Raw genomic sequence first — 12,092 nt, forward strand, 5'->3', positions numbered from 1 at the left:
AATTGATTTTAAAAAAATTAAAAAATCAAAAAACAATAAAAAGTGTCAGAAAAATATCCTGCAGACCAACTTCATAGAACTCATTTAAAAACTCCAAGGGCATGATTAACCCCGGTCTCTTAGGCGGGGTTCTTAACTTATGATTATTTTTTTTTGTTTTTTACACTTTCATCTAAGAGATGGCTCTTATATTTTTTATTTAAGAGACGGCTCTTAACTTTTCTTAATTAAAATCTAAGAAAAGCAAAAAACCGTCTCTTAGCCAAAACTAAGAACTCCAGTTAAGAGACTAAGAACTCCAGTTAAGAGACTAGAGTTAATGATGGTCTAAGACATGCTGTCACTTTTTTAATTGAATAACTTTTGGTACAAAATACAAAAATTAAATAAAAAATAAAATCATTATCAAGATATTAATGCTTTTATCATTAAGAATTTGATGTAGGTTCTTTGCCATTGGAGGTGCTCTAAGGAGAGGTCATTGGTGATTGGTATAACGGCCACTGGAGCATTGATTATTGTTTCAACACTTGTGACTATGTGTTATTGGGTGACTGCAAATAGGATTGAAGGCTCTAAATAATCTCCACCTTCAATGATGTCAGATTCCGAGTTAGTTAATCAAAAACACAAACGGAAACTTTATGCTATTTGATTGGAGTGAAAAAGAGAATAAATCATTCAAGAGCAGAGAGATTTATGTGTGTATATGCACAATAATAATTGTAACATCCTGATTTCAACTCTATTTAAATGTTTAAAAGAATTGATTTCTAGTATGTTATACTCCCTCTGTTTCTGAAAGTAAGATTTTTTAGATTTATTTTTTGTTCCAAAATGATATATTTTCTAAAATTTTAAAGTACTTTTAGTAGTTAATGTTGAAAAGTTGTATACTTTTAAAAAATATTAATTGAAAATATTTGAATTAGTTGAATACTATTGGTTGATATTTATTAGAAAATATATAGTAAAATAAATAATAAATTCAATTGTAAAAAATTAATTGTTTGGTGAATACTCTGTAAAATCCTTCTTTTGGAAAAAGAGGGAGTAACATTAATCTTTTTGGTCACGTGTTAAAAAAGATTCTCAAAATTGAATTAAATGTGTTTGAACTACAACAGCCGAATGATAAGTGATTTATCGTGAAACCGTTGGTAATATTTTGTTAACGAAGCCAAACACACAAAAAGATCATGTGGTGTCATCGACAGAGTAGGGAGCTCGAGTGAACGCGTGTGGAAGCTCCGAACGTTGCAGTTATAGAAATAGTACTAACTTTTGCATGCTACGATAGTTTAAAAAAAAACTTTTGCATGCTACGTTGCAAGTAAAAAAGCGTTATGGATGTAGTGAACAAATATGAAGATTCAAAAAGATTAGCTTAGGTTAAGAAGATTGCAGTCCACAAATTTGCTTGGTTGATCAAGACTATGTCAAAAACAAAGAAATATAATCGAGGCGAAGTCAAAGTCAAAATAAAACAACAAAAATATCAAAACTTTGACTTAGAGTTAACGTCGACATAAACAGAGATTGCTATATATAACCGCCATTATTCATTACTTGATATCCAGACAACTTTGCCGACAAAAAAATAAACAAAGAACAAGGCAACTAGTAGCGAGAAATGACGAGATCACCCTTTTTCGCCGCTGTCATCTCGCTACTCCTCGCTACTCTCGCGGTTGCGGAGATCAAGTCCATCACCATCTCCGATGATTTTCGGCCACTGATTCTCTTGCAGACATTCGGGTTTACTCAGACCGGTCATGTAACCATCTCCGTATCGTCTTCTTCGAGTCAGGACTCGTCAAGGACAGGGTTCTACCTTGTAGAACAAGAATCGGTTCTCCAAGTAGACATAGAGCTCCAGCAAAACTCTAGCTTCTGCGTCCTCGACTCACACTACGTCCACCATTTCGATCAATCATATCAAGTAACGTCCCCGGGATTGTACTCTCTCTTCTTTGCGAACTGCGGACCAGGAGCTAAGGTTTCCATGAAGTTCCAAACCGAGATGTACAATCTAGACCCAAACGGGTTAAAATATTACTTACCAGCCGGGTCAACCCAACTACCCGGTTTGTTTTTGGTCTTCTCCCTCTGCTACTTGACATTCCTTGGTCTCTGGGTGTATTTATGCTACAACAAGAAGCAAAGGATCCACATTTTGATAGCGGCTCTGCTTCTAACGAAAGGCCTAAGTCTTATTTGTGCCGCTGAGGTTAAACAGTACGTGAAAACCACAGGCATACCTCACGGCTGGAACATTCCTTTCTACGTTTTCCAGTTCCTCGGAAACGTTTTGCTCTTCATGGTGATTGTTCTAGTCGGAACAGGATGGTCGATCTTGAAACCGAAGCTACAAGAAAAGGAGAAAAAGTTGTTGATGTTGGTGATCCCGTTTGAAGTTATATCCACCATTGCTTCGGTTGTGATTGGAGAGACTGGACCATATGTCCAAAACTGGTCACTTTGGACCGAAATCTTCTTGTTTGCTGAGGTATCTTGCTGGGTCGCCATGAGATTGGTAATAGTTTGTTGGATGTGTATTCTTTAAGAAAGACATCGAGAAAAACGGTCAAGAACTTAGGCACCTCACCATTTTTTGGGAAATTCTACAGTTTGGTTTTTGTGTATCTGCTTTTCACGAGGGTTGCAATTGGTGTGTTTATGTTGAATGAGACTGCTGATTATAAGTATCAGTGGGAGAGCAATGTAGCTGGGGAGATTGCAAGTCTTGCGTTTTATGCATTGATATGTTATTATATGTTCATGCCAATGGAAATGAATGTGTATTTTGATGTTGAAGATGAAGATGAAGAATTGCTACCGATCCTTGCCCTAGAGGAAGATCGAGTTTGAGATCTGAAGCAATTTGAAACTTAGCTGTTTTCTTAATACACCATGTGTAATAATTATGAATTAAGATGTGTTCTCTTATACAGTACCTTAAGGCTTGCTTGTTAATATGAGGACAACAATGTACTTTCTTTTATGGTCGACAGGTATCTGATGAACACCAAAAAATCTAAAAGAAATGACTAAAAACAATCACAATTCGGGATTTGTTCTCATTTTGTATAACCTAGCGAACTCTTCTAACGTGATCTATGGCCTTTAGAGTACGTGGAAACTTATGCAACGATTATAAGACCATGATTAACCCAGGGTTCTTGGAGTGGAATTCGCGTGAAAGTTAAGAAACAGTTTTTTAACTTCCGTTAAGAACTTCATTCTAAGAACTTCGGGTTAATCTTGCAAGCAAATTGTAAATCTGTAAAGAAGAAAATATTTGAATAATATATAGTCAGACGACATATGTTGTCGATGAGCCTTGAAGCTCAAGCATCCGAAGTAAAGCATGCCATGTTTGATGTACGGCAAGTTTGTTTATTTTTTCTTATTTGTAGTTTTATATCCAAAATTGTTTTGATATCATCTCTTCATCCGACATTTTATCCAGAAATTATTATTTGGGAGTTTGAAACTTTCTGAAATTATTGTACAAATGAAGCGACTTACTTGTCCACGTTTATGAAATTAATCTATATATAAATGTTGCTATAAGAAACTCAGGAAGAATATCTTACATGTTAGTTTCCTAGTTTTAGGAAGTAAATTTAGGTTTGGAAATCCTCCACGTATAACACAAAAAGTGAATGATATTCTATTTTATGTGGTTGTGATTATGCGTGGTTGATCACTAAGCCCCCAATAATCATAGCAGGCGTGGCATGAATTTTGGTAAGTCCTTGATTATGAAGTCTTAATATTATTCCACTAACCACCTACGTCGAAGTGTGATCAACATGCAATATATTTATATATCATTATAAATAATTTGTAGATTTTGTAGGCTAGATCTTGTAATGCGGTTTGTAAAAAGACTGGCCTTATTGACTCCTCCAATTCTAAACACGACGATGCCAACTAATTAAGTGGGACATACTTTATTGAATGAATACTTTACCTCTTCTTCAGAGATGACATTTTAAAAAATGTTGGTGACTGAATGAATTAAAATATTAACTTTACAGAAGAAAAGAAACCAGCATGTTAATTTTATAGTCGTTCAGTCTTAAAACTCATACGCGATCATCTATATGATTTATCTAGCAATTTATTTTCAAAACTTAGAAATAGGATCTGTTTTTTGGCCACGTACGGTTCTTCTTTTACTAGTGTTGAACAACTTTATACTACACCTTTAGTAAATCCATGAGCATTCGATGCTAGCATTCCCAGCCTAATAGTTTTTCAATATCACAGTTTTTTTTTGTTGGTAGAAAAGCTTCAAAATGTTTTTGATAAATAACCTGTATATATTGCAATTCTAACCTATTTTGTATGACATTCTTAATGAAAAACATTGTAAACATAACTTTCTTTGTTTCCAAAACATAAGAATGTAACCTTTAAATTAGGTCAATGATTTTTTTGTCCTTTTAAAAATTCTGAAGTATTTCAAAAACAAATTAACTACTCATGTATAAAAGATCAACTATATATTCTACAAAATCTTTTATACAAAATCAAAAGAACAGAAAAGAAGAAGAAGGTAAAACCAAACGATTTAAAGCTCAATTAATATTAATTAAGAGTTTAATACAAAATGTATAATGAACTTAACTAGTTTGGATCAACAACATCTACGGTCGCAGCACAAGACATCAACCTTCGAAAAAACCTGAACATAACAGAACAAGCTTGTTCTCTCTTCTTCTTTCTAACTCTCCTCTTCTCACGATGGCGACGCGGTTTTGCCTTCTCAGCGATGATGTCACTTCCTTCCTTACTCCCTCTTCTGAAAGACACCTTTTGCTTAACCCTCTCTAGACAAGACGTCCGCGTCGCTGGCGGCAAGCTAGTATCGTCGTCGTCTTCCCGAGAGAACGTGTAGCTCCGGAGATACATCTGCCGGCAAGATATGCTATCCACCACACGAGCCGCAGGCACGCCGCCTCCACGTCGGACGGAGCGGACGAACTCAGCGTCCGACTCAGGCCACTTATAGAGGTTCACGTACGTGGTGCGAACCGGCACACGAGTGTCACGTGCATCGTCGATGCAGCTAGAGATACATACTGAGTTCATGTGCCTCTAGTGATGATATTGCTTTTTTTTTCCTTCTTCCGGTGATTCTGTATTGTGTATCAGTGTATGTGTAATACACAAGAGTGTTTTTCTTCTTCAAGAGAGAAACGTGGAGGAATAAGTGAAGCTTCAATATAAAGAAAATGTTGAAAGAGAATGATTAGGGAGGGGATATTATTTAACTTTGATAGAAGAGATGTGAAAAAGAATACATCTGACAAAAAAAAAATTAAAATAAACAAAAGCAATGAACCTGCCTCTTGGGAGTTCACTGCACTGAACCCGGATCATCACTGTAGCGCGGGCCTCACGACATATGGCGGCCCGCGATTGGTCCGATTAATAAATTTTTTTTTTTTAAAAAAAAAAACAAAAATCAAACAGAAAAAAAATAATAATAAAAAAATATTTTGTGAACCCTTTGTAGTGGGGGTGGCAATGAATGTCTTTTTGTTTGTTTTATAATAAAAGAGTAATTAGGTGGGTTGTTATGATTTGGTGTGATTGAAATGTACAATGGCTGTATTTACCTGCTAAAAATGATCAAGCTATTGGCACAAGTGAAATGGTAAGAGTAAAACAATGACTACAACGATTACACAATATTTTAAATATTTAATTGTGTACATAATTTCATCTTTTACGAGTATGTTTTTTCTTAGTTGTTTTAAACATTTTGATTTGAAATCATACAAAGTGATACACATATTATGAATGATTCGTCGAGCTTTGATGATATAAAATCAAACTTTTTTTAGACTTTACATACGTAGTTTATAACTGGTCTCATTGGGCCTTTCAGGACTATTTAATGGGCCATTTGAAATCAACTTAAGAAAAGTATTCATTTTCCCTTATTTTTCTGAATAAAATATAATAAGACACGTATGACGTAATGCTTTTATCTTTGTCCGAAAAAGGAAAAATATATAAATACGTAACCTTGAATCTGCACCGTTGATTTTGCATAAGCGAAACTTGACCGTCAGATTGTTTCCTCCTCTTTAATGTCCAGAGAGAAGGAAGATGCGGATTAGCTCTCTCAGTTTTGATTGATAAAAAGAAAGGCTAAAGTCAAAACCGCGGGCGACCTCTCTCTCGGATCTGAAGGTAAATGCATTCTATCTTGTGTTCGAGATTCCTTCTCTTCGATCTGATGTTTCTTTGTCTGTTTGTGATGGTTGCTTGTCTCTCGTCACGGTGAATTGCTCATTGTTAATTTCGATTTGGGTAAAAAGGTTATAAGTTTTGATGTCAGATTCACAAAGTTGAACAATTCAGACTTTCAGATATCAAACTGCTATCGATTTCGAAGTTTGTAGTCATTAAATTGGACGTCTTGTCACTATGATTCAATCATACATGAACTTTGTCTCATGATCAACTAAACGATTGATTGTTTTTTGTCTTTGTTTTTGTTTTTGTTTGTATGTAATAGATTAAAAGATGCCTCGTTATGAAGATCGTCACGGAAGCACGCGACTCTACGTTGGCCACTTGTCTTCTCGAACGCGGACTCGTGATGTGGAACGTCTCTTTAGCAAATATGGAAGGTAAAATCTATCAGCTTTTAAACATTTTGCTTTTTATATTTGTTTATGATTCATCTCAAGTCTCAACGCTATCTTAATCTGAGAAGCTACTGAGAGTGTTGACTGTTGAGACAACGCATTAACTTTCTGAAATTGAATTGACATCTTCAAGATCATACAATAGGCGTAGAATAATATTAATATGAATAATGTCGTTGAAGGTTTTCTTGGCTATTTGCCTGACTTTGGAGGTCTTTATGGTGAGAGAGAGAGAGAGGGTCTGTCTCCTTGGTGGATATTCTTTGATGCTGTTTAATGGGGGGCTTTTTGGCGGTTCGCTGTTTTTGTTTGTGTGTTGATTTGGTGAAAACTGGCTACAAAAATCTGGTGTTTTGTTCCGACTGTGATGGTGCTGAAGTAGCTGTACGTAGAAAAGTAATGATGTTGTTGATGATGATGATGATGATGATGGCCTTACTGTTTATGCCAAAACAAATTTCCGCAGAATACGAGATGTTGATATGAAGCGTGACTTTGCCTTTGTCGTAAGTAGTTCCTTCAAAGGCTAATTACAAATGTATATGATAACGACCATGATTGTATCCTTTGTTTGGTCTTTTCTCTGTTTCTCTCTCTTACCTTTTGATAACCAGGATTTTAGCGATCCCCGAGATGCTGATGATGCAAGGTACCGCTTAGACGGAAGGGACGTTGATGGAAGCCGCATCGTTGTTGAATTTGCCAAAGGGGTAAAATATACTTTAATTCATATGATTTGCTTATTGTCGATTACAAAACACGTTCTTAAAAAGTTTGTCTTGTCATATATATATACAGACACCGCGTGGTTCTGGTTCTGGTTATGGTTCTCGTGAGATATCTTCAAGCAGAGGAGGACCTCCTCCTCCAGGAAGCGGACGCTGCTTCAACTGTGGTCTTGATGGACACTGGGCTAGAGATTGCACTGCTGGTGACTGGAAGAACAAATGTTATCGATGTGGCGATAGAGGTCACATTGAGAGGAACTGCAAGAACAGTCCCAAGAAGCTCAAGCGGGACCAAAGTTACTCCAGATCACCAGTTAGGTCTCCATCTCCTCCTCGTCGTAGTAGAAGAAACCGCAGCAGAAGCAGAAGCCCAAGCTACAGGTTAATTTTTGTCTCTCATCACATTTAACTTCACTATTAGCTCTCTTGATTCACTAGTGTTTCTTCTTTGTCTCAATCTGGTTCCTAGTCGCTCAAGATCCCCGGTTAGGACTGAAAAGGCTCGGACTCCTGAACCAGCTGCGAGGAGCAGGAGCCCTGAGCCAACGGTTGTTAACTCACCTCCACTCAAGGATAGAAACCATAGCCTAAGTCCTAATGAAAAGAGCCCAATGCCTGAGAAGAACGGTCAAAGCCCTAAAGATCAAGAGAACGGCAATGGAACCAATGGACAAGACCACACTCCTAGAGACGAACCCAGTCCCTGAGACAAACTCTCTAAGAGTGAAGAAACTCTTCAAAACTTGCATTTCTATAAGACTTATTATGGATTTATTGTTGTTTTGTGTTTTGAGACTTCACATTCTATGACTTCCTCTGTTTTTGAAAACTTCTTGTATTATTACATCTTCACAAATTGAGTTAAAAAAAATCATGGAAAAACCAAACCGGCTAAGGCCATGTCATATGACAGGGTCAAGTCCGAGTTCATCGTCAGGCTCATCATTTTCTTCGAAAAGCTTCATGAACTTGGCTTGATCTCTCTGCAGCTTCATCCTCTTGGAGTGCCTAAACATGAAAACTCCTCCAACCACAACAATAGTTGCACACATGACCCCTGCCACTATATATCCCTATCACAACTCTTGTCCCATTATCACCTTCCTCTTTTGAACTTGAACCCGTCATTGCTCCAGAAGATACTGCACACACACACACACATTATTGCATTTCAATTCATATATGTTTACTTCTTTATTTCATTTAAGTGCAGAAAGTAAGTTCTCTACTCACCGGAGTCCAGCTTGGCACAACCGTGGCAGACAAAAGTAGCATTGATCTCTTTATCCTTAAAGTGCATATAGATTTGGCTAGCAGAGAAGCCTGAAGGACAAAGCTTCCCATTCATCAAACTCTTTGTCTAATATCAGACTGTCTTGCTCATAGATTCCGCATCGCTTACACTTTTCGCCACTGATCTCAGTCATAGGCTGTGTAAAATAATAAAAATATCTTCCACTGGGTATAAATATGTGGCCGTCAATAAACTTTATTAATTTGATCAAGCAATTGACTAGAGTTATCATTGTCATATGTCTCATGTGCATCTATTCCTTCTTTAAAAATCAAGAATTCTTCATATAATTTTAGGGCTGAGCGATAAAGATTCTATTGCAATAACTAAATGTACAAAATGATTATTATATAAAAGTGCAGAAAACGATGATGATGGGTAGTAGTTGCTAGATGAGATGATAAATCTAATCTTATAAAAGTACAAAGTCAAAGTGATAATAGTACGTCTAGATACAGTTGCAAATAAATGAGCTAGATAACAAAATGAAAATCCAATATTATAAAATTTTAGTTTGATTGTAATAGGAAAAATATAGTAAAGTACTACGACAATACGAAGAACACTATTTACTAGATAGATAGTGTTGTGATAAAATGTCAAGGTTTGGTTCGACCAGACAATATGGGACCTTCACAATGTCTGTCTCATGTTTCCTGCATGCCATGCATTCTATTTACTCATTCGTTCTCTACGTGCCCACGTCTCCACTTTTATTCATTTTCCTATTACTGATTGCTCAAACTTGTGGTACGATGCAATCACATATAATTAGTGTTTAAGATTCTTTCTTCTACAGGTAGGTTCAGTTAGCTGAATACTATATGGTAAGATAGGTTTCTCGAAAGATGAGATGCACTTAAAAACGCGTTTAAACTATTCTCCAAATTAAATGAATACCTTCAGAAATATTTGCAAAATATGGCAGACTGTGTCGAATTTTCTTACTATTTGGTCTTTTAACTAGAAAATCGAATAATACTTAGTTGGTAGACAAACGATCATGTTTAATTTGAATTGATGCATGCAATATATGTTTTGTAGAAACAATGCGAGCCATGGATTATCTAAGAAATTTACGTAGGTCTTTTATCAACCAGACGAGCTATGTAGCTAAATCTACTACGTTATTCATAGGCACTGATATTAGGTCTTTATATTTTGAACAAAAATAATAGTGATACGGAATTTATTTACATGAATAATATCGATTTCTACATGTAAAATAGTACACATTATTCTGTGTAAGTTAAAAAAGAAACTTACTACAATTAATGTAATAAGTAATAAAACCTTGTTCCTTGAAACTAGGTTTTTGGATATATATATTTGAACTGTGTTTTTTGGATATTTCATTTATCACTATACTAATATTTTTTTTTTTGGTGAAATGTTAAATTTATATTACGAGGAAAAAGGTTTTATGTACAAAAGAATCATAAGAATAATCATGTGCTACTAGTGAGATCAAGAACCAAGCTAGTGCCTCGTAAACCATCGTTGGAGCAGTCTCCGAAGCTTTGCTTTCTCAAAGTAACGGGTAGACGAGATCCTGTTCCGAACCGTTTTGTCTATAAGAGAATTCATCTGAGCTACCTGCTTGATCTTCCCCGTATGTCTTCTATCATTCCTTTCCTTCCATAAGTAGTAAATGGACGTTTGGAACACCAATCTCAAGAGTATATAGGCGAGTCGATCATACTTGTGTTCCACCAAGCGACGAAGAGTAGCTTCCCAATCGGGATCGGCATTGGCTTCTAGTAGATTTCCTACCGCGTCTATCCATACAGTGAATGTGTAAGGACATATGCGAAGAAGAGATATCTCTAGTCTCATTTGATTTATACTAATATTGAGTCTAAATCAGTTTCTTTGAGAGGTTTCTGAGTTGTGGTTTCATTTATTGGATAGTTCATTTCGAATTACAGTAAATTCAAAGTAACAAAAGGGGATAAGTTAATCAATGTTGAATAAAACTAATGCTAAGCTCAATATAAACCCCAAGAAAAGAAAAGAAAAACAAAGCGAAGTAAGAAGCTATAAGAGATAGACTGACATGCATCATGCATGCATGCTCCCTCAACCAAAAGACAAAACACACAGTGCAGCATCAATGGCCCAGTTGTCACCACAACTCTTTTTTTAATATATACTAGACTCGCGCGCCCGTGCGGATGTATTTTTAAAACAATATGATGCTATTTGTTTTTATGTCACTATTTAGGGCTAGAAACAAAATTCGAATTCGAAGAACCAAACCGAACTGATCTCAATCCGAATAAGTAGTACCAAATCTTAACCGAAATTGATTAAATATCCGAATTATTCAAAATTTTGGTATTTGAAGAACTGAAACCTAATCCGATCCGAACCGAAGTATTTTGGGTATCCAAAATAGATTTATATACTTATATATATTAATTATTTTTAGATTTAATATATATAAAAACATCCAGAATATATATAATACTTTTAAGTTCGTTTAAATACTTGCAAATATATACAAATAATCAAACGTAAATATCTAAAATAGTTAAAATATACTCAAAACTTCAAAAATACTTAAATAATTATTAATTCTCTATCCAAATATTTAAACCAAACCAATTTATATGTTAAGTTAGGTACTCTGACATATGTTATTCAAATTTATATGTAATATATTCTATTGTTTATAGATTTTTATAAAAATTAAAGCATATAATAAATTTTAGATTTTTTAAAATAATTTAAATTTGTTATCCAAATCCGAACCGAATCCTCAAAGATCTGAACCGAACACGAAATCCCAAACAGACCCAAAAATGAACCCGAACTCCTACCCCTAATCACTATTATATATCATATATGTGTCATCATAGGTTACAAAAATATGTGTTATCATATAATTAATTATATTTTATACGTACAATCATATAAATAATCACATATATTATATTTTTAAATTTCAATGTGAAATATAAAAACCATAATTTAAGTTGGTGTTTTAAATTGGACTTTGTATTGTATTTTTCTTATATATATAGAAAACATTTTTATAATGGTTATTGGAAAATATGTTAGTAAAAATCAAATTTTGAATTTATGTATATTTTTGAATGAATTTTTGACATAAATCAATTTTAAATTATTATTTTGATTTGAATATGTATATCAAGTAACATAAGCCAATTATTTTTTAATATAATGTAATGAACTTTCAATTTTTTTAATAGCATAAGCTCTTTTTTTTTTTTTTTTTTTTTTTTAAACACAAACTTTCATTAAAAGGAGATCAAACCCCATTGTCCAAATTAGGGGATACAAGACATACATTATACAAAGCCTATTTTGCCAAGGCATCAGCAACTTTGTTTTTTGATCTAGGGAACCATTCATAGGAAATAGATAGAAAGG

General features: G+C 34.7%; 3 protein-coding genes and 1 pseudogene across 3 annotated transcripts; 2 read left to right on the forward strand and 2 right to left on the reverse strand.

Moving 5' to 3' along the window:
- Positions 1-1,555: 1,555 nt before the first annotated feature.
- On the forward strand, positions 1,556-3,004 carry LOC106377095 (annotated as a pseudogene).
- A 1,575-nt stretch (positions 3,005-4,579) lies between these two features.
- BNAC03G00880D lies at positions 4,580-5,290 on the reverse strand. Its single transcript, XM_013817254.3, has one exon. The coding sequence runs from the start codon at positions 5,101-5,103 to the stop codon at positions 4,639-4,641; it is 465 nt and encodes a 154-aa protein (XP_013672708.1). The 5' UTR covers positions 5,104-5,290; the 3' UTR covers positions 4,580-4,638.
- Positions 5,291-6,011: 721 nt separating this feature from the next.
- LOC106448705 (serine/arginine-rich splicing factor RS2Z33) lies at positions 6,012-8,289 on the forward strand. The gene is made up of 6 exons (XM_013890559.3): positions 6,012-6,213; positions 6,542-6,656; positions 7,141-7,180; positions 7,289-7,384; positions 7,473-7,783; positions 7,872-8,289. Exons 2-6 carry the CDS (start codon positions 6,550-6,552, stop codon positions 8,107-8,109), a joined length of 792 nt encoding a protein of 263 aa, XP_013746013.2. The 5' UTR covers positions 6,012-6,213; positions 6,542-6,549; the 3' UTR covers positions 8,110-8,289.
- Positions 8,290-8,304: 15 nt separating this feature from the next.
- Positions 8,305-8,750, reverse strand: LOC106448718. The gene is made up of 3 exons (XM_048751686.1): positions 8,636-8,750; positions 8,503-8,544; positions 8,305-8,459 (listed from the first exon to the last, which is right to left on the reverse strand). The coding sequence occupies exons 1-3, from the start codon at positions 8,748-8,750 to the stop codon at positions 8,305-8,307; spliced, it is 312 nt and encodes a 103-aa protein (XP_048607643.1).
- Between the last annotated feature and the right edge of the window lie 3,342 nt (positions 8,751-12,092).

This window comes from Brassica napus, chromosome C3 (assembly GCF_020379485.1).
Source record: "Brassica napus cultivar Da-Ae chromosome C3, Da-Ae, whole genome shotgun sequence".
Lineage (NCBI taxonomy): Eukaryota > Viridiplantae > Streptophyta > Magnoliopsida > Brassicales > Brassicaceae > Brassica > Brassica napus.